We start from the raw sequence: 17902 nt of genomic DNA on the forward strand, positions 1-17902 counted from the left end.
CAATGCCTGCGCCGCTGAAACAAAGGCACTAAGACGCGACAGATCAAGGCTAGCTGGGCAGAGTCCCAGCGAAGGGAATTAAACATTAATAGCGTTTTTTGTTCCTTTTTTTTTCAAAGTACACTCAGGGCCTTTCAGAGCACATGGGGACACGACCACAAATAGCACTGCAGTAGTAAATATATTATCAAACTTTTAAGTGAAAAAAAGAGCCGCTCTCAAAGCTTCAGCAGTAAGCTCTCCAGCCAAGAGATCAGAAATGTCCCACTAAACCTCCAGGAGCAGGAGCGGAGCTTTTTGAAGAGGTATCTTTGAAGTTTACAGTTCAATACGAGGGGCAGAAAATGAATAAAACCCATTTCCTTTGCTCTAGAACTGATGCACAGAAGGGAATGGAAAAAATAATCATCAAGGATCTGGAAAAATAACAAGATTCTCCAACTCCGAGCAGCTTGTCCATGGAAGAGTAAAAGGGTTGAGGGGGGATTTCCAATAAATAGCAATAGAAATCTTTACACAGCAATACGAGCATCACAAAACAATGCAATGTACATGTACATTTGCATAAACAAAGAAGTGATGTGCTAGCAGGTGCTAATGAGCAGGTGCTGGCACAGGCAGGGGCAGGTGGGCGTCAGTCTCAGGTGTGAACCCGCCGCCCCGCGTCTTTGAGGAGTGGTCATTCACCTAGAGTCTGTAGAGTTCTCTCTTCTGGAAACACGGAGATGTTTCAGTCCAGCAACATGCAATCCTGTTGTTCTGCTTCACTTTAAATCAAAGTCCTTTAAAAACAAAATCCTCATCCCGACTGTTGCAGACGTTCCTTTAACACCTTAGCTTAAAACACACACGTGCCGTGTTCTCAGTGTGTGAAGAAGTGCATCCACAGAGGCGTGAAGCTGAGTCGGTGTTAAGATCCCCGTGGTGACAGAGCTCCTCACTCCATCCTTACTCCATCCTCACTCCATCCTCTCCACCTTGCCCAGGATCTTGCCCTCGTAGGTGGGCAGCAGAGAGCCGTCGTCCGACACCTCCTCGAAGACGGCGCCGCACTCGAACTCGTCGCTGGCCTTCTTGAAGTAGTACCTGCGGCGGAGAGATGAGAGAGTTAACACCCGCTGAGTGGCAGGAACGAATCGGGGTACGAGTCAAACGAAAGCGCCTAAAAGTCAAACAGCTTGACGCCGCTGCCTTTGTTCTAGCTTTTTAACTTCAGAAATCATTTCCGCTGTCTGTGAAAAGCCGCTCGCTGGGCTCCCTGACTCTGGGGTGGACCCTGCTGTTCAAACTCCTCATCCCTTCTCTCTTTCTTACCTCTCCCTTTCGTGTTGTTGTGAGTTTCAGCTAATTAGGCCAGCGTGCAAATGAAGGACTCCTTTCACAAAGGCTCAAATTTTGGGTGCCTGGAAGTCTGCCTGTCATTACCCCCCCAACCCTGAGTCCTACACACTTGTTAGAAGACACACGTGCAGGGCTTTCACTCACCCCTCATCCCTTGTTTCATTATTACAGGACAAAGAAAAGAACAAAGAAAAGAACAAAGTGGAGGAGGAGGAGGAGGAAGAGTGTGTGGTACACTGTGTACTTCCTCACCCCTGTTGATCGCACGAGCCCTCGCTGGGTGCTATAGGAAGGGCAGCAGACTGACAACTTTCTGTGTGTGAGTGAGTGTGTGTTCACGAACGAGGAAGGAGGGGCTTCTCGTCAGTTATGACTTCACTGGGGCATTAATGATGCAACCCCCCCAATCCTGGTTTTTAGAGGAAGAGAAAGCAGCAGGGGTGGGTTTCACTCATTAACTATGTAATGGAAAAAGGCCTCGGTTTGCTCCATGTGTGGGGTGACTGGAATGCGAGTATGTTTGTGAGCATTTTGTTTTTAATGAGATGTGAGGCTGACGGAGTCCAACATGCAGTAAAACTTCAAGCAAAGGTGTCCGAATGCACATGAGGGAGATCAGAAAGAGGAGGGAGCTACATGAGAAATAAAGGAAGAGGGAGTCAATGAGACAAAGTTGGTAAATAAGGAGATTAATAGCTGCATCCTTCTCTCATCCTGAAGAGGAAGAAGAAAAAAAAAAGAGTCTTCAAAGAGCTGTGATCTTTTTTTTCTGTGCAGAGACAGACAGAGACAGAGAGAGCCTGAATTTCCACTGGAACATGTTTTATGTGGCTAGATCTGTTTTTCCCCCCTTCTCCCCTTCTCTCTGACATCTGGCACCAATATCGTCTGGCAGGGCCCGGCAGTACTGTTCTTTGTTGAACCGCTGCCATGTTGAAATGACCCAACTCCACACATTCTCTGGCTGCTATTAAAGCGCCGCGCAGCGCAGCTCTCTTTCCAGAAAAATGTGGATGGTATGACACAGGAACTGAGACAGCAAGCCAGAGAAGAAGAGGAGGAAGGAGAGGGGGGGGGACGGACAGATGTGGGGGAATCGGAGCTAAGTGCCTGTCACATTTGTTGACTCACATCTGGATGCAGGGGTCTCTTTTTTTCCCAGATACCTGGATTTATCAACACAACTGCTGCTTTCTGAACAACACTCATTTGATCTTTTTAGAAAAGAGCAATCAAAGTCAAATCTCGCTGAAGCTGTGCGGCCCTGAAGTACGGCAAACAAGCCAGTCTGGCATTTAACAATCTGCCTTTCAAAAATATCCATAAAATGATTACAACATGTGTAAACACTGTGCACAGTCATGTACACACACACACACACATACCGGGGCAGGGCAGGAAAAAAAAAACGAGCCCTGATAGCATCAGTGAAGAATTTGCACGCTGGCCATTTGTGTGAGTCTTTGTTGGTTGAAATGAAAGGGGCCGGGGCTTCAAAGCCGTGTGTATTAAGTGTGCCTTAGCATGGAAATCAATACCAGATGGGACCCAAATCGCTGCAGTTCAAACTCTTCCACTAACCCCCGCACCACCCACCCTCCCTCGCTCCCTCCCTCGCTCCCTCTTGTCCTTTCCTTTTCATTGAACCCCCCCCTCCACTCCTCCTCCTGAATCTGACTGCACACAGAAACAAACACTGATAACACAAGCAGAGGGAGATAAAGCGCTAATAAATGTGGAGAAAATACATCAGATGCTACAGTTCGGATACAGAAATGTAGCATAAGGCTCTTCTCACTTTGTGGTCTCTGTTGGTCCTGCTCAGTTGGATTGTGACTGTTGTGATTGCAGTCACAATCCACGTGATGATTACTAGGGATGGGTACCTTTCACATTTGAAATGATACGGTACAGATGTCCCATACCTACTCAACAGTAGTGACTTTTGGTATTTGCTTATGTGGTAATAAATCTTAATTTGTTTAATAAATTCTCAAAGCTCTTCAATTCAACATATTTATTCTTTAATGTATAAACCTGCAATGCTGAGTTCATGTCCACCTTGGAAAATCACCTACTCTTCCCCTCCCTCACAGTCACAAAGGTGCGTGAATTGGTACTCAAGGAGGAGTTTGGTATTAGGAGTGAGATAAAAAAAATTGATATGCAGTATTGTAGGGGTGCATAAAAATACTGTTAAATCAATGCATCAAAATATTACCTTGCCTAGGGATGGGGACCTTTCACATTTGAAACGATACGATACCGATTTCCAGTACCTGGCAATCGGTATCGGTACTCGACAGTACCAATTTTCGGTACTTTTGTGTGTTGATGTAGTAAAAAATATCAGTATGTTTAATAATAAAATGTAAATTCTTTTCCATTTAACATATTTATTCTTTAACATATAACCTTTTATTTTTGTGTTCATATCCAGCACAGAAAATCACCTGCTCTTCCACTCCCTCACAGTCACAAGGATGCATTTAGGTACCTAAACATGGTACCTTTTGATTTTACGTGAATCGGTACCCGGTACTTTTGACAGAATTTGGTCGGTACCAATAAAAGTACCTTTCCTAATTCGGTACCCATCCCTAGCCTTGCCCAAATCAGTATCGATTCAGAAAATGCTCTAAATCAATCTATCTCCTAGCACATGGGGGGAGTGTGCATGCTATTCGCGTTGTGTGGACGAGGACCACGAAAAACCATACAACAAAAAAAGGCAGCCAAAGCAGCAGCAAAACAGAAAGAATCGAAATCGAAAAAGAAATCGAAGGTTCTTAGCAATACCCAGCCAAACAGTATTGGTATACCAGGATTTTTTTGTTTGGCAATATCAAAATCGGGATTTTGTTGACAAAAAAAATCACTCACTCAAGTGATGTGCATTTTATGGAAAAATTTGGCTCCTGATATAGTCTTTAGACATCATTAGCATTTACTTTTTTACATGGTCTGATGTTGGAAAAGTAAACTAAAAAATAAATCGCAAAAATTATAAAAGAATCAAAAGAATTGTATCATGAGGATAGCACAATGTCCCATCCCTAGTACAGATACAAATCCCAAACTCTGTACCCATCCCTAATGATTCAAACCGTAAAGTTTACATAATTCCAAGAATACTTTTTAGGACTATCAGGATTTGAAGTGTTTTTTGGGGATACAGACTCAGTTTCCCATGAGCATTATCACCTGCTGTCACAAAGACATGACTCTTACCACGGCATGCATTTGTTTTGGAGACCAGGTCATCTTACTAACTCTGCATTATTTTGTTCAAGAAAGCTTCTCTCAGGATGCTAAGTATTAATTTAGAGTTACGCCACACAACGCCAACTTAACGATGACTCTTTGCTACTACTAAACTTTGTGTAAGCATTTTTGACTTCCGCGCTTCATGAACGGATCCCTGTTTGACCTGACCACGGAAACTGAAAAACAGCGTCTAATCTCATTTTAAACCATGGATAATGATAAGGCAGATGTATAAAAGTGAGACTATTTCAAGATCTCTTATAAAGTCCTCACTGTGCCATTAAGCCCAACCTTTAGACTGTTTACAAGGTGTGCCAACTTCTTCTTTCTTTTCAAGCGCTTGTAGATCAAGGCCGATGAACTGATAGCGTTTTATACCCCGCAATCACAACATCACTGAGGCGCCGAAGGCACATTACATCAGTGGTTTCCCTCTCGTAAAGCTTTAATCAACAGCTCGACGTGTCTCCGTCTTGTCAAACACACCTGTAGTTGCCCTTCTTGCGGAGCTGCTCCTTGAAGTGCCCCAAAGTAAGACTGTGGCTCTTCATCGTCCTTCTGTACGGGATCTCCTCGCCACAGAAGAAATACGTCACCACTGTCTCGCCACCGCCACTGCTGCTCGCTCCTGAACCCTTTTTACACTCCTTTATCCTGAAGAAAAAAAAAAAGTGGGTTAGACGGAGCTGACTTGACTCTGAATGTAAGAAAATGATTAAAGGAGAAATCAGAAAAAAAGGCCAGAGCATCTGGAAAACCAAAGTAACTGCACCCCAAGTGTGGAATAACCGAGCGAGTGACCCAGCGCCATCACTAAGTGTGTACTTGTGTGCGCGCAGTATTATCAATTCCCCTTCAGCTACGTCCAAGGCTTTGTAGGCCCACTTCAGAGGAGCTCTCTTTTTGCTAAGCTCTGCTCGCCCCAGCCGACTGCCAGCTCACTGAAGGACAGCCAATAAAAATGATACATATATATGAAAGGGATGTCTCAGTCAGGTGGTGCTGTGACTACACACTCCTCACACACAGCACAAATACACAAGATTCATGCAAACAGAGGCAGAGCCAGGCATCTGTGTACAAAGCTCAAAATAAGTCTGAAAAAAGGGGTCACCGTCTCTTTAAAAGCCATGTGTGTGGGTGTGTGCACATGTGATAAAATGTAGGTTTGACAACAAGTGCTGGTGTCAGGCAGGAAGAGTTAAAAGGGTAGAAGTACACTGCAAGGTGGAGGCTATGGCTGAGAGGAGGAGGAAGAGGAGCAGAGAGGAGGAGAGGAGAGGGAGGGCAGGACGCTAGAGGCATCGTACTCTTCTGATTGGAGGCCGGGGCTGGTGGAGGGGAGGCCGGCAGGGCTGGGATTGGCTAAAGACGGAGGGACGGATCCCTCACCCTGGACAGGCACTAGGTGGCTCTTCTCCTGCTGGACGCTGGACACTGAATGTCTGGGAGGAGATTTGAAACATTTAATCACTTTGATCATAACGTATCTCATAAATCAGACTGTGACGGTTTGAAATTAAAGAGTCCAGGAGCTATCTGGAGTCTCTGTGTACCTTTGCTTGGTGGTCTTGGTGGAGACCTCCTCCAGTCTGCGGCAGGCCTCCTCCAGCTGGGCCAGAGTGTTGGGAGGGGGCAGGGGAGGCATGGCTGGGTCCTGGATGAAAGGCTGGGCTGGCTGGTGGCTACGTAGGTGGCCACAGCTTCCACCGCCGCCCCATGTGTGCGTCTGCGTGGAAGAGCCTCCGAAGGATTTCTTGGCACTCTGGTTACTGCGAAGGAGTATTAACATTATTATGCAACTCAGGGACGAAATGAAACCAGACGTGTGTGTGTGTGTGAGAGTGGATTCTTACCTGTGGGACTTGTGCCTGCCTTGCCGTTTACTCTCCAGGATCCACTGCAACACATTCTGCGTGGGGTCAGTGGTGTCGCTGGGCAGCTGTAAGGACCCACAGTCCTCCAAACACCTCTCTGTGGCTCCGTCCTCTGCTCCTGCACGACACACACGCCTTGACAGAGAGCTGGAACGCCTGTGAAGGAAAAAGGACGGAGGTTGTTAAGACACTCAAGACAAGAACACTAGGAAGTAGGATCCAGAGACGTGTTTCAAACTGACCCCATGTTGTTGTCCATGGACACCGCTCCACACATCTCCCGGCCCAGGCTGCGGCTGCGCTGGTAAGGCTGGCAGGGCAGACACTCGCCGCTGCCGGAGCACAAGCCGTGCACCCGGAGCGCTGCTTCCCGTTCAATCTGCTCCTTGCTCTTAGGGCTGGCGTGATGGTGGATGTAGTGGTGGTGGATGTGTTTTGTGCTCTGCCTGCTGACCAGGGTCTGTCCGGGGCCTAGAGCCAGAGTGATGGCCCCTTGGTCGGGGCTTGCAGAGGGTCCTGTCCTTCCCAGGGTCTTGACACCAAAGGCTGGCCGTGTGAAGGGTGAGTGCTCCGGGGAGGTGGAGCGAGGAGAATGTCGGATCACGGCGGGCGACTGGCAGCCAGGCGTCTTCAGCACCCGGGAGAGGTGTTCATCCAGGATGGCTTGTGGGTCCTCGTCGGAGGATCCAGGAAGGAGGGTCAAAGGGTGCGGAGAGAGCTGAGGAGCAATCGCGATAACCTCTGTATCTTCTCTTTCCTCCTCCTGGATGGAAAGATTCCAACAGCAGAAAATTATGAGTGATAAAAAAATAACCCCGTCAAGATTCTTGAGAAATATCTTTTGCACAAACAAACCTCCTGGATCTGCTGCAGCCTCTCCTCCAGAGAGTTGATGGTGTCCTGCTTCCTCTTCAGGCTCTCCAGGCGGGAGATGAGCTGGGCTGCAAACTCTGCCGGCTCCATGGGGACCATCTCCTTGGGAGGACGGCGAGTGCGCTGTGGGGAGACGGAGACGCATTAGCGGGTGTATCGCGACCAAAGCTGAGCTAACTTCGCAAAGACGAGGATCATTCACCAACAGCACAAACTCAAAACATGGCTGGTTCTGATTCAGGCGCCCTGATCGACACACACGCGGTTGTTTTTTAAAGGGTGGCAGGCCCGCTGTACGGTCCTGCTGGGCTCGGCCTCGGCTGGTTCCCTCTGTCATCATCAGCGGGCCGCTTTAAAGTCAGCTCACTTCAAAGGCTTCCTCGTCAAATATCAAACACTCAGTGGGGGGAGAATGGGACGGTGGAGGGAGGGATGGAGGGGTAGATAGATGGGAAGCAGTGGCTTTACATCTTGGAATAAAAGCCACATATCGACAGGGGGTGGAAGGGAACTCCAGGGAGGGAAGGATGAGGGATTAAAAATATGGGAGAAGTTACGATGCAGAGATGTGTGCTCACAGGAGGGAAGAGAAAAAGAAAATGAAGAGAGAGAAGGATTCAAGGTGCCAAAAAAGGACAGGAGATCAGACAGATTGAGGTAATTTATTCCCCTCTAGTCACACACTGGGCACCTTTGAGGTACAGTACAGTGACAGTAGAAGAATGTGTGTGTGTAAACGCACACACTTTTTAAATTATTTGCATTTCCGCACTGGGGCTTTCTTGATTTTTCTCTTTCTTTTTGTTTCTCCCAAGCCTTTGTAGTGAGGATGAAGGGGAGAAAGAGTGAGAAAAAGAGGCGCTGTCTGATGGAGCCTAGGGCTGGTGCACCATGGGAATGGCAGCCATTGCCAAAAATCAGACGGGAAACAAAAACAAGAATAAAAGCGAAAATGAAGCAAAAAGAGGGACAGTGGGAGAGAGGAGGCGAGTGGATCCGTTCCTGGTATAAGAAACGCTCTCTGTGGGTCTCAAATGTGGTGAAACATGAAGTTTATTTTAAAGTGTTACTTCCTGCCTCTGCTCAGACCTCCTCTCCTAAAGTTAGCCTCTGAGCTTTAAGCTACCACCTCCCCTCTGACCCACTCAGAGCTCACATGACACGCTCAAGCTCTTCCCCAGGTCTGTTACTTTCAGAGGAGGGGTGTACATGTGTGTGTGTGTGTGTGTATGTTAAGGGGGACTGGTGGTGAAAAAAAGGGGGCCAGCTCTGTTGGAAGTTGTCACTTCCCTGTGCGTTTGTTCCATTCATCCTCGGATCAAAGCGCTGCGTGTGCGCGCCCGTGCGCGTGAATGTGTCTGAGTATCTTTGTGTTTTTTTTTGTTGGGAGAGCGGGCTGATTTCAGGGCCCTCGGGATAAAGCGGCAGAGATCTTCCTCATCTCTTCCTATTCTCCATATTTACAGCATCAGTGGAGAAGAAAAACCCTGGTGTGTTCTGAGCGCTGCGGCGATAAACAGCTTAGAGACCCCCCCTGTCTCCCGCAGACTTCAAGGAACCCTAATGGGGGTGTAGGTGACACCAAAGGTAGTGAGGAGGCAGTTCCAAGTGTGTATGTGGGCTTATGTGAGCGTGTGTGTGTGTGCGAGTGGGAGGCTAGATCTTTGACGTTACTCTTCAGATCTTTCCTGGTGTTGTTGAATTGAAAATGTTGAATACAGTTTGCGGGACTATTCATAGAACCAAGAGAGACCCGGAACAGAGGGAGGTATGGAAATGACTCTGTGGGACCCAGGTTCAAAAAGACTTCAGAGCGTGTGTGTGTCTGCGCGTTGATTCGTGTGTGTTTTTGTGTACTTACAGGGAAAGCAGGCAGAGAGACTTGACTGTTCATCCTCATGTTGCGCTGCATCTCTCTCTGGAGCTGCTTCTTCGATCCCAGTTTGTACGGAGGGATGCCGTCTCTAGGGGGATGCAGAGGGATCACAAAGGTCAATTACCCAATCAGATGCTTCGTTTAAGAGCAAACAGACATTCAAGGCAGGAGCTAGTTAGGCAACTGGGGAGATCAAACGCAGGAGAAACTGAATGTATTAATTCTTTCATCCTTTTCTTGTTTCCTGAGCTAATTTTAGAACAAGAAGATACTCGTGAGGGAAAGTAAGCCAGGATTTCCAGCCCAGGTTTCAAAGACTGGGTGAGGCTTTGTTAGCTCTGGAAAAGACTCCAGCTCCAGCACAGCACTGGGAACCCTGTTGGTCATTTCCTCTCTACACACACACACACACACACACACACACACAGGCTCTGCAGTCCCAGCACGCTTTGGCCTGAGAAGTGTCAGCGTTAGCATTCCCCGACTGACTTTAACGTTAAGCTGAGGACCCTGTTCTCATTCAAAGAGTTACCTCAGGACAGCACCCAAGGGTGCAGCTAACCTGGTTAAATGTATCTGAGGGGCTGCACGGCTCCACTGAAATCAAACAGCAAACAGCAAAGCAGCAGCTTCAAACTGAAGCACTTGACAGAGTGAAACAGTCTTTTCTCCCATGCTAAACAGCAGTTTCCTGGTGACCTAGCCTAACTGAGGAGCACTTTTCCACTTTTGCTTTGAAATGCCACAGTCATGCGCATAAGCCTCCCCCCCTCTTCCCTTCCCTCCCTCCCCTCCCAATCTTCATTTGGCAAGCGCTGCCGCAGCCAGCCTCTGATCTCCGCACATCAAAAGGCTGGTTTGTAAGATAAGGTAATGTTTGAAGTCTGCGCAGCTGCATTCCCCAGCGTCCAAGCAAATCCATAAATAAGATATAAGCAAAAATCCCCCCCCTCCCTCCCTCCAACACTCTCTTTTCTTTTCCCACCCAACTGCCTCCTCCCTTGGTTGCTTTCCCCCCCTTTTCTATTCTTTTCTTGATCTGTAAATAAAATTCAGATGTTTACGGCTCCTTTCAACTGACCTAAAGAGAGGCAGATATTCCTCTGATCAAGGCCACATCAGGGAGGACAGGGGTGGGGGCTGTGTCCCTGTGGCCGAGGCTTTTTGTCGCCACACTGGGCAAAGTGCAGCAGAATACAACTATATGGGCCTCGGTCTCTTTGAAGCAGCAGAGATACGCAGAGCAGAGAGCTCAACGCTGTAAAAAAAAAAAAGCCTTTATAGCTGCGATCAGCCCGCTGGATGCTCTGAACATCAGTGTCTCAGTGTGTTTGGATCTTTAGCTCCGTCATGGTAAACCTCGCCGCTTTGGTGACATCACCCACCCTTGATGCCTTCTCTGAGTGAAATGGGGCGAAGCAGATTCTGACTGTACCTCCATTTTTTTTTCCCCCTGCGTTCTGACCTGAGCGCACTCGGCCTTGAGCTGTGCACCATGCAATGACTTCATGGTACCTTGTCGCTGAAGTGACACGTGATTACACGGAGTAATCCTTTAGGAGAACGAGGCCCTGAGCACGTACACAGATAAGGATAAAACACATGTAGATGGAGGCGGTTTCTTTATTAGGCAGACATCTGTTACTGCTTGGATTATGTGATCAATAAAAGACGAGGTCAGGTTTTGAAACTTTTTGAAGTCCTTTTCTTCGAATCAGGCGAAGCATGCAGAAAATCAGGACAGCTTCAGCCTTAAAACATAACTCATCACTCTGAAAGTGTGATATCCACACTGTTACCAGGCTCACTGGATGGGTACACACCAATCTGATTCTGGTATCTCTTCTAATACAGTCTCATAAGTTAAAATCAAAAATTGTGACAAAGGGCCGATCCGTACAACACATCTATTCAACTCAGCTCTACACTCTTATGTGTTTATCATCATTATTGCCAGGTCCAAACATAAAAAATCACAGTTATATGTTTAGATCTGGAAGATAACTTTAAACTACTGAACAGATTTGGGGTACTTCACGCTTGTTTCACCAACAGCTGATGGCAACTTGCATTAAGTAAAGCCAGAAGTTGCTAAAACATCATTCCCAGTCTCAACCCTCATTCTAAGGAATAGAGAATGCTAATTTAATACATGTGTCAGATTGGATTTAAGGATGTCCTGATATTACATTTTCACTTCCGATACACTATCGATACTGCAGCATTGAGTATTGGCCGATACCGATATTAATCAGATACAATATCAGCATTAAACATACATACTTTTATTACTTATTTTGTAGTTAATGTTAGAAAAGGCTTGATTAAGTGATGTTATTCAAACACAGAACAGTAGTCAGCAACAGTAGGTATAAGGAAAAACTGACCCATTTATTATTAACCAATGGGAAACAGAAACTGCTTATAGCAGAGATTTTAGATGCCTACCGATACTTGTTTTTTTGCGGATATTGGACCGATATCCGATATCAATATCGGACTGGGACACCTCTAATCGGATTGGCTGGTAACAAAACCCAGGCTTAAGTATTGGGACTTTAAAAGTTAGATCAGAGCACCCCAAGGACTAAATAGGTTAAGAAGGTTTCCCACTTGATACATTGTTCTCGATTATCACCAATGAGTCATAATCAGCTGGTTTTAGTAGAGCAGATTATACATGTCACTGATTAATCAATATCAACCAAAATGTAGCTGATTATAAAAAAATTTTGCTCCGTGGAGATTCTGTCATTATGTAATGTAAGACTATAGAACGGCGTTTTAACATCGTGTTAGTTGCTTTTTTGAGCGATAAACAGAGATAAATGGTACTGCTATTTCACACGTCCACCAATATCAAATGTAAGACTATAATAAGGCGTTTTAACAATTTGTAAGTTGCTCATCGTGTGTTTACAGTTTGACTTTTTTTTCTACTTACTGTGTTTAAAGTTTGACTTCTTTATTTATTAGTGTGTTTACAGCCTGTTCTTATTTATCATTTGTTTACACTACAGTTCTTATGTTGACAGTTTTATAATTAAAGTTCCTCGTTTTAATTTAATAGTGTTCTGTCTCTGTTTTGAATCATAATAATAATAATTTGTGTTCATATACAGTATATATCCTGTGTATATCAATGAATTTATTATATATATCAGTGGATATATCTGATATCGGTGGATATTGGATATCGGCTGATATATTGGATATCGGCTTTTTTTCCCCCAGTATCGGTATCGGCATCGGCCCCAAAAATCCTATATCAGTCTGGCTCTAGTTTTTAGTCAAATTATCGCATGACAACAACAAACGAGATTGTGCTAGCTACAAAAGCTAGCTAAAACCAAGCATTACAGTGCCAGTGTCAACAGTGTCAGGGCCTTGTTACGATACTTAGCATCATTGGTAAACTTATGTTCGGTATTTGAATCAGAATCAGAGAGGGAACAGGGGTGTTTAAATGTCTTTATCAGTCATCTCACTCAGTCACTTTGAAACAACAGTTGGAAATGTGAACTTTGAAAGAGATTTTGTAAAGTGGAAGCTGTGTTCGAAGCAATGTCAGTGCATCTTTAAGTGAGTTTAAGAGATGAAGTAATTCCACCACAGCAAACCAAATCTGGTTCAGTCCCACCCCCATTTAAGCCCACTAACAGGCTGGGGTTCAGACATGCACACTGACAGAAAGTTGCTGTATAAGTTTGTATTTTTGCCCTGCAATAAGATACTGATGATATTACAGTCAATTACTGTAAAGATTATAAAAGAAATCTGCTACAGTGCACATTAGCGTGTTTTGTTAGTAATCACTTACACACTGCTGTCAGTCAGGGACATGGCGTCATCGGTGAGGGCATCACTGGACACCTCGCTGTCATTGGTGCTGCTGACAGGAGCCAAAGAGCCCACATGGCAGGGGTTGAGGGACTCTCCTCTCTTATACGATCTGCAGAGGTTTCAAAGACAGAAATCAAAAGTGTGAGCGACATGTTGAAGAGGTGGGTGATGTTTAAAATCCACTGTGGGAGGAATCAGTCCACATGACATGAGTTTCTCAGGATGTGTGAAGATGATAACTTAAGAAAAGGAACAGTAAAATGCTTTCGTTTATTCCCTGTACCCCGTTTAAGCCTCCCCAAACAGCCCACAACTCCTCTCTTTCCATTTCCCTCACTCTTTCCTCTGCATTCATCTCCTGCTGTGCATGCATTCTTGCCATGGTACAGAAGGAGGAGAAAAGGGGGGAGTGAGAAGTGGAGAAAAAAAAGTATCAAGCGGAAGCATGAGAGTGTGTCAGAGGAGGAAAGAAAGGAGAGAGGGGGAAAAAAAAGTTGGGGTCTTCATGAGGAGGGAGAGACCCAGCAGGACTAAAGCTGCAGCCCCCCTCCCAGCTCCGGTCTGACCTTCAGAGGGGCTCGCAAAGAGTCAGGTATTTAACACAGCTGGCCTTGCATTCTTCCCTCCCTGCCTCTCACTCTAACCCCCTTTTATTTATCCTTTCTCCTCCCTCCCTTTCTTTCATTTGGTGCACCCTCCTCCTCCTCCTCCTCGCTGTCCTTCCTTTCCACTCTTTCTCCTCACTTTCTCTCCAAAAAAGCATGCCTCCTAGTCCCCATCCCTGAGATTTCAAAAGGAGGAGAAAAAAAAAGATAAAAGTGGAGAAGGCAGCAAAGGAGGGAATCAGAGGAGAATTGACGCAAACAAGAAGAAGAGGGAAGAAGAAAGTGAGAGGGGGCTGAGGAGGGGAGGTGTTGATCCTGTACTGTAGAAAGTAACGCAGAGAAAAGGAGGTGAGGAGAGGGAAGCAGGAGAAATAGGTTCCACATGTTTTGAATCTGTAGTGTGACAATGAAAGGGGGGAGAGGGATCACATCAAGTCCAGGCCCTGTGACGTACACTGACAACTTACAGATCCATGAAGAACAGAGGTAGATGTCGGATTCACTATTATGGTTAAATCTTGGAAAAACGTCCCTATTTTTACATTTTGAGAAAATCAACTCCAACTGACGCTTTGATCCTGCTCTTTAAAAGCTCAGGTAGAGATTTAAAGCCTATCATGAGCAATAAAACTCCAGAACCCTGACTCCACAGGTCTGCTACAGATCTGTATCCCTGCCGCCACAGGCTGCAGGGCAGCGTGGTACAGGAGGAGGCATAGCATTGCAATGTCATCATCTATTATTTGCCGGCTGGGGCCACAGCCAGTCGTGCTCTGTGAACTTTCCCGTGGAAGACGATCCCTCATTCTGCTGAACTATTTCAAAGCCCCGGAAATCCAGGCGAGCGCCAGCAGAGGGCTGCTGCTGCTGCTGCTGCTGGAGATGGTGACAGGGGCCAGAGAGAGTTCTGTGCAGATTTTAGAGAAAGCCTAAGAGTTTTTAGAGGAAGTGATGCTTTTTCTGGCTTCACAGAAAGGATTTTTAATGCATCAAAGAAGTTATTCTAGCAGAACTTAGTGAAGCTGTCATACCTGTATCCGTCCTCCATCACCTCCACATCCCTCATGGACACGGTGGCCCTCTGCGCCTTCACAGACAGTCCAACCAGCGCTTTGGCTCTGAAATCACAACTCCACTCCTCCTCTTCATTGAGCGTGGGCAGATATCCACAGACAACTTTCAGATCGCCCAGCCCGTTTGAGTTAACGTGATTGGGGTTCTCTCCCCCGGTCCTCACGTACTCAAGGTAAATGTCAGAGGTCAGGAACATCTGGTACGCGTTGTCCTCCATGTCTGTCTGGATCTCAGTCTGCGCCTGGTCAAACATGGCAGAGTCTATGTGCTGCTTCTTGATATTATCCCGAATGAAGGTTTTAGTCGCGGGTTTGAGCTGTTGGGCGACAATGCTGTTGTTCTCGATGTAGCGCTTGTAAATTGCTTTGGCGACTCTCTGCGTTTTGGTATCCTTGAGGTCCATTTGTCTGAAGCCATTGCAGGCGAACCAGAAGTCTAAAGCATCGACACATTTCTCTCGCTCCAGGAATGTCCTAAAAAGTAGAGCACCGTCCTGGTCCCCGAGGAGAGAGTGCAAAGACTTTGTCCACCGGGACAGCGGTGAATCCGGAGAGGCACTCCCCTCTGGCTCCCCAAGACCGTCCTCATTCCTCCTCGCTGAGGAGCCCGGAGAGCCGAGAAGAACCGATTTAGGGGGTTCAAGGGCTTTCATTATTACGAGTTTGCCGGGGTAGCAGGGCGCCTCGCCCTCCTCCCCCGGCACCGGGGGTCGAGGAGCATCTTCTCTGAAACTACTGGCGATATGGTCCATGAGCGCCCGGCTCATGGCTCTGAAGGCAGCAGGAGAGAGATCCTGTGTGTTGTTCGCCTCCTCTGAGCTTCTACTGTAATCTCCTCACTCTCTTATGTCAGCGGGGGAGCTTCTCTCCGGCTGCCCGTCTTCTCTCTGAAACACAAAGTATTGATCTAATCAAAACCAGATCCGCCCCAACTTCAAAGGGGGAGAGACGCAGTAAGAGTCTTCTCAGAGCCTCTCTGACTTTACAGAAAGAGACGGGCTAGTTCACAGAGAAAAATCTGCAGCAGCATTACATAAACAGCATTTCACTTCTTATATCTTAACCTGGAATGTCATCTCTGCAGTGGCGCTACTGGCGAAGACGCAAATTAGGAAGAATCTGTCGGTGCTTTTACGCGTATCAAACCGCCTTAAGCAAGGCTTGGACTGAATCTACCTCCGGAAAAAGTGGTACACACGTATCCTGAGCGGGCCTTTCACCTGATCATCGTTAATAAGTCATTAATCCTGTGAAATGCCGGAGCATTACGCACGGACACGGCTGTGGTAACGTTTCCGGATCCATCGTGCCTGATGTCAGGGTTGTAGCTTGACTGCCTGCTGCAGATTGCGAGCACATGTCCCCTTTCCAATCCATCCCTGACACCCTCTCATATTATGGGCAGTCACTCTTACGTCTCCACATCTCATCACAAGCGGTTAAATCACGTCAAAATTGAGCCTCCCCGCGAGGACGTGTACGACACAGATGTGGGACAAACTCAAGGAGATCGAAAACGTGACCAAAATAGTTAATGAAGTTCACTGACTGACTGACTGCTTGCTGCTGCTGTTTGGAGAACTACTCCTGGAGCTTTTACAACATGCAGCGATCTGTTGTTGGATTAGCGCAAACATGTAGTTGTAGATCATGATCACCTCATTCACTTTACAGAGCATCAGGAGCAGATGTCACTCGGAATAACCGAGCCACGGTTACATTTAGCGTTTAACTTGACATGGGGACGAAAACAGAGGGGATAACTCATTACATCTCCAAACTATAGATTTGGACTCGAGTATTTTACGCAAAAGACAGTGCAGATTCTCAAACACCGAGGTGAACGCTGTCATGTAGTCCAGACTCTTACAAAGTTACTCAATGTTGCATCGAAGTCGAAAAAACTGGCCTTTCTTCAACGTCCAATCCCAAGTACACTGAAGTCTCAGATCTTGTGGGGGAGGAATTCCTCTCAAAGAAACAAGGAGCCCACTTCTTACTATTTTACACTCCCGACTGTGAATGTGAAATCAAAAACCACAAAAAGAAAATGAAGTGAACGCTATAGAAACGACACGACGCGATTTTTGATCTTAAAACGCGAGAAAAGCGCCACATTTTCCCCCAGAACATGACTTCAAAGGCGAGTCAACAGCACATCAAAGGGAACTCCGATGGGGGGCCAGTTTGAGGAGGCACACTCTTGTAACTTACCATCGATCCACGAGTTCTCCACACAAATTAAACTCCTGTTGTTGCTTTATATCCGCAGAAAAACGCGTATAATCCACAGTGCTCGTCTCCACGACACGTCCACATACAGTCCTTTCGGGTATAAGTCGATTTACTGAGAGAAAAATGCACTCGAGAGGAAAAAATACCGCTTTTCTCCCTCCTCCTTTTCTCCTCCCTTTGCTTTCAGGCTGCCATGCCGCACGGTAGGTCTCTCCTGCAGGCGACTCCAACACCAACTGAGCCGACAGGCTGGAGCAGCGCACTTCAAAGTAAGAAACCGACTGCCGGGTCCCGACAGCTGCATAAAAAACAATTCAGTCTTAAGCCACCGAAAAAAATACAAAACAGACGTCGACGCTTCCCTTACACTCTGCAGTCACTCTGAATTTAACATACTATACGGGTGCCTGAGTGGATTTTTTAACCTGCGATTTTTTATCCACCTTTTACCGATCTTTTCCCACATCACGAAGTTGTAGCTACACAGCGAGGACCTTATCAAAGACAAGGAATCTTGAGCCAACTCCCCGAGGCATTGGAGCGTCAGAAGTAACTGATCTACCGCCCCAATAGCATTATCGCTACAATCCCTCTGTTGCTACATAAACTTTAAAGACGCAGAGATCCTTTCTTTTGAACCCCGCACATTTTTTGTAGATTAATCCACTGGAGTCCCCGGGATGCACAATGCATGCACCAGCGTGTGTAAAGTAGCACGCTCATATCCTCACATGGATTTTTTTTTTCGTCACAGTACAAGAACACCAAAGCCCAGCAGAATGATGAAACCATGACTTTAATCCCGCACTGCAACTATTTATAAAAAGCAGAAATACCCCTTCTATAAAAAGAAAACTAAAGGACACAACTTCATTATTCTGTAAACCAGCCACTTGTGATCACACATATCAT

General features: G+C 46.4%; 1 protein-coding gene across 4 annotated transcripts in view; it reads right to left on the reverse strand.

Moving 5' to 3' along the window:
- Window positions 1-355: 355 nt before the first annotated feature.
- The window catches only part of LOC141809443 (axin-2-like), a 211143-nt gene continuing 193596 nt past the window's right edge, over window positions 356-17902 (reverse strand). Inside the window, exons 1-11 of one of the 4 annotated variants that reach the window (XM_074696463.1) lie at window positions 16970-17860; window positions 14714-15642; window positions 13055-13186; window positions 9220-9322; window positions 7341-7481; window positions 6728-7248; window positions 6465-6641; window positions 6165-6380; window positions 5919-6053; window positions 5095-5262; window positions 356-1086 (exon numbers count right to left, since the gene is read on the reverse strand). In XM_074696463.1, the coding sequence (XP_074552564.1) occupies window positions 960-1086; window positions 5095-5262; window positions 5919-6053; window positions 6165-6380; window positions 6465-6641; window positions 6728-7248; window positions 7341-7481; window positions 9220-9322; window positions 13055-13186; window positions 14714-15522 (2529 nt within the window). In that variant the 5' untranslated portion in view covers window positions 15523-15642; window positions 16970-17860 and the 3' untranslated portion in view covers window positions 356-959. Of the gene's footprint in view, window positions 1087-5094; window positions 5263-5827; window positions 6054-6164; window positions 6381-6464; window positions 6642-6727; window positions 7249-7340; window positions 7482-9219; window positions 9323-13054; window positions 13187-14713; window positions 15643-16969; window positions 17865-17902 lie in introns of those variants that run through there. The other 3 variants (XM_074696464.1, XM_074696465.1, XM_074696462.1) reach the window with 3 other exon arrangements.

The sequence above is a fragment of the Halichoeres trimaculatus genome, unplaced genomic scaffold (assembly GCF_033239565.1).
Source record: "Halichoeres trimaculatus isolate MK-OKI-2021-1 unplaced genomic scaffold, fHalTri1.1 fHalTri1_scaffold_20, whole genome shotgun sequence".
Taxonomy (NCBI): domain Eukaryota; kingdom Metazoa; phylum Chordata; class Actinopteri; order Labriformes; family Labridae; genus Halichoeres; species Halichoeres trimaculatus.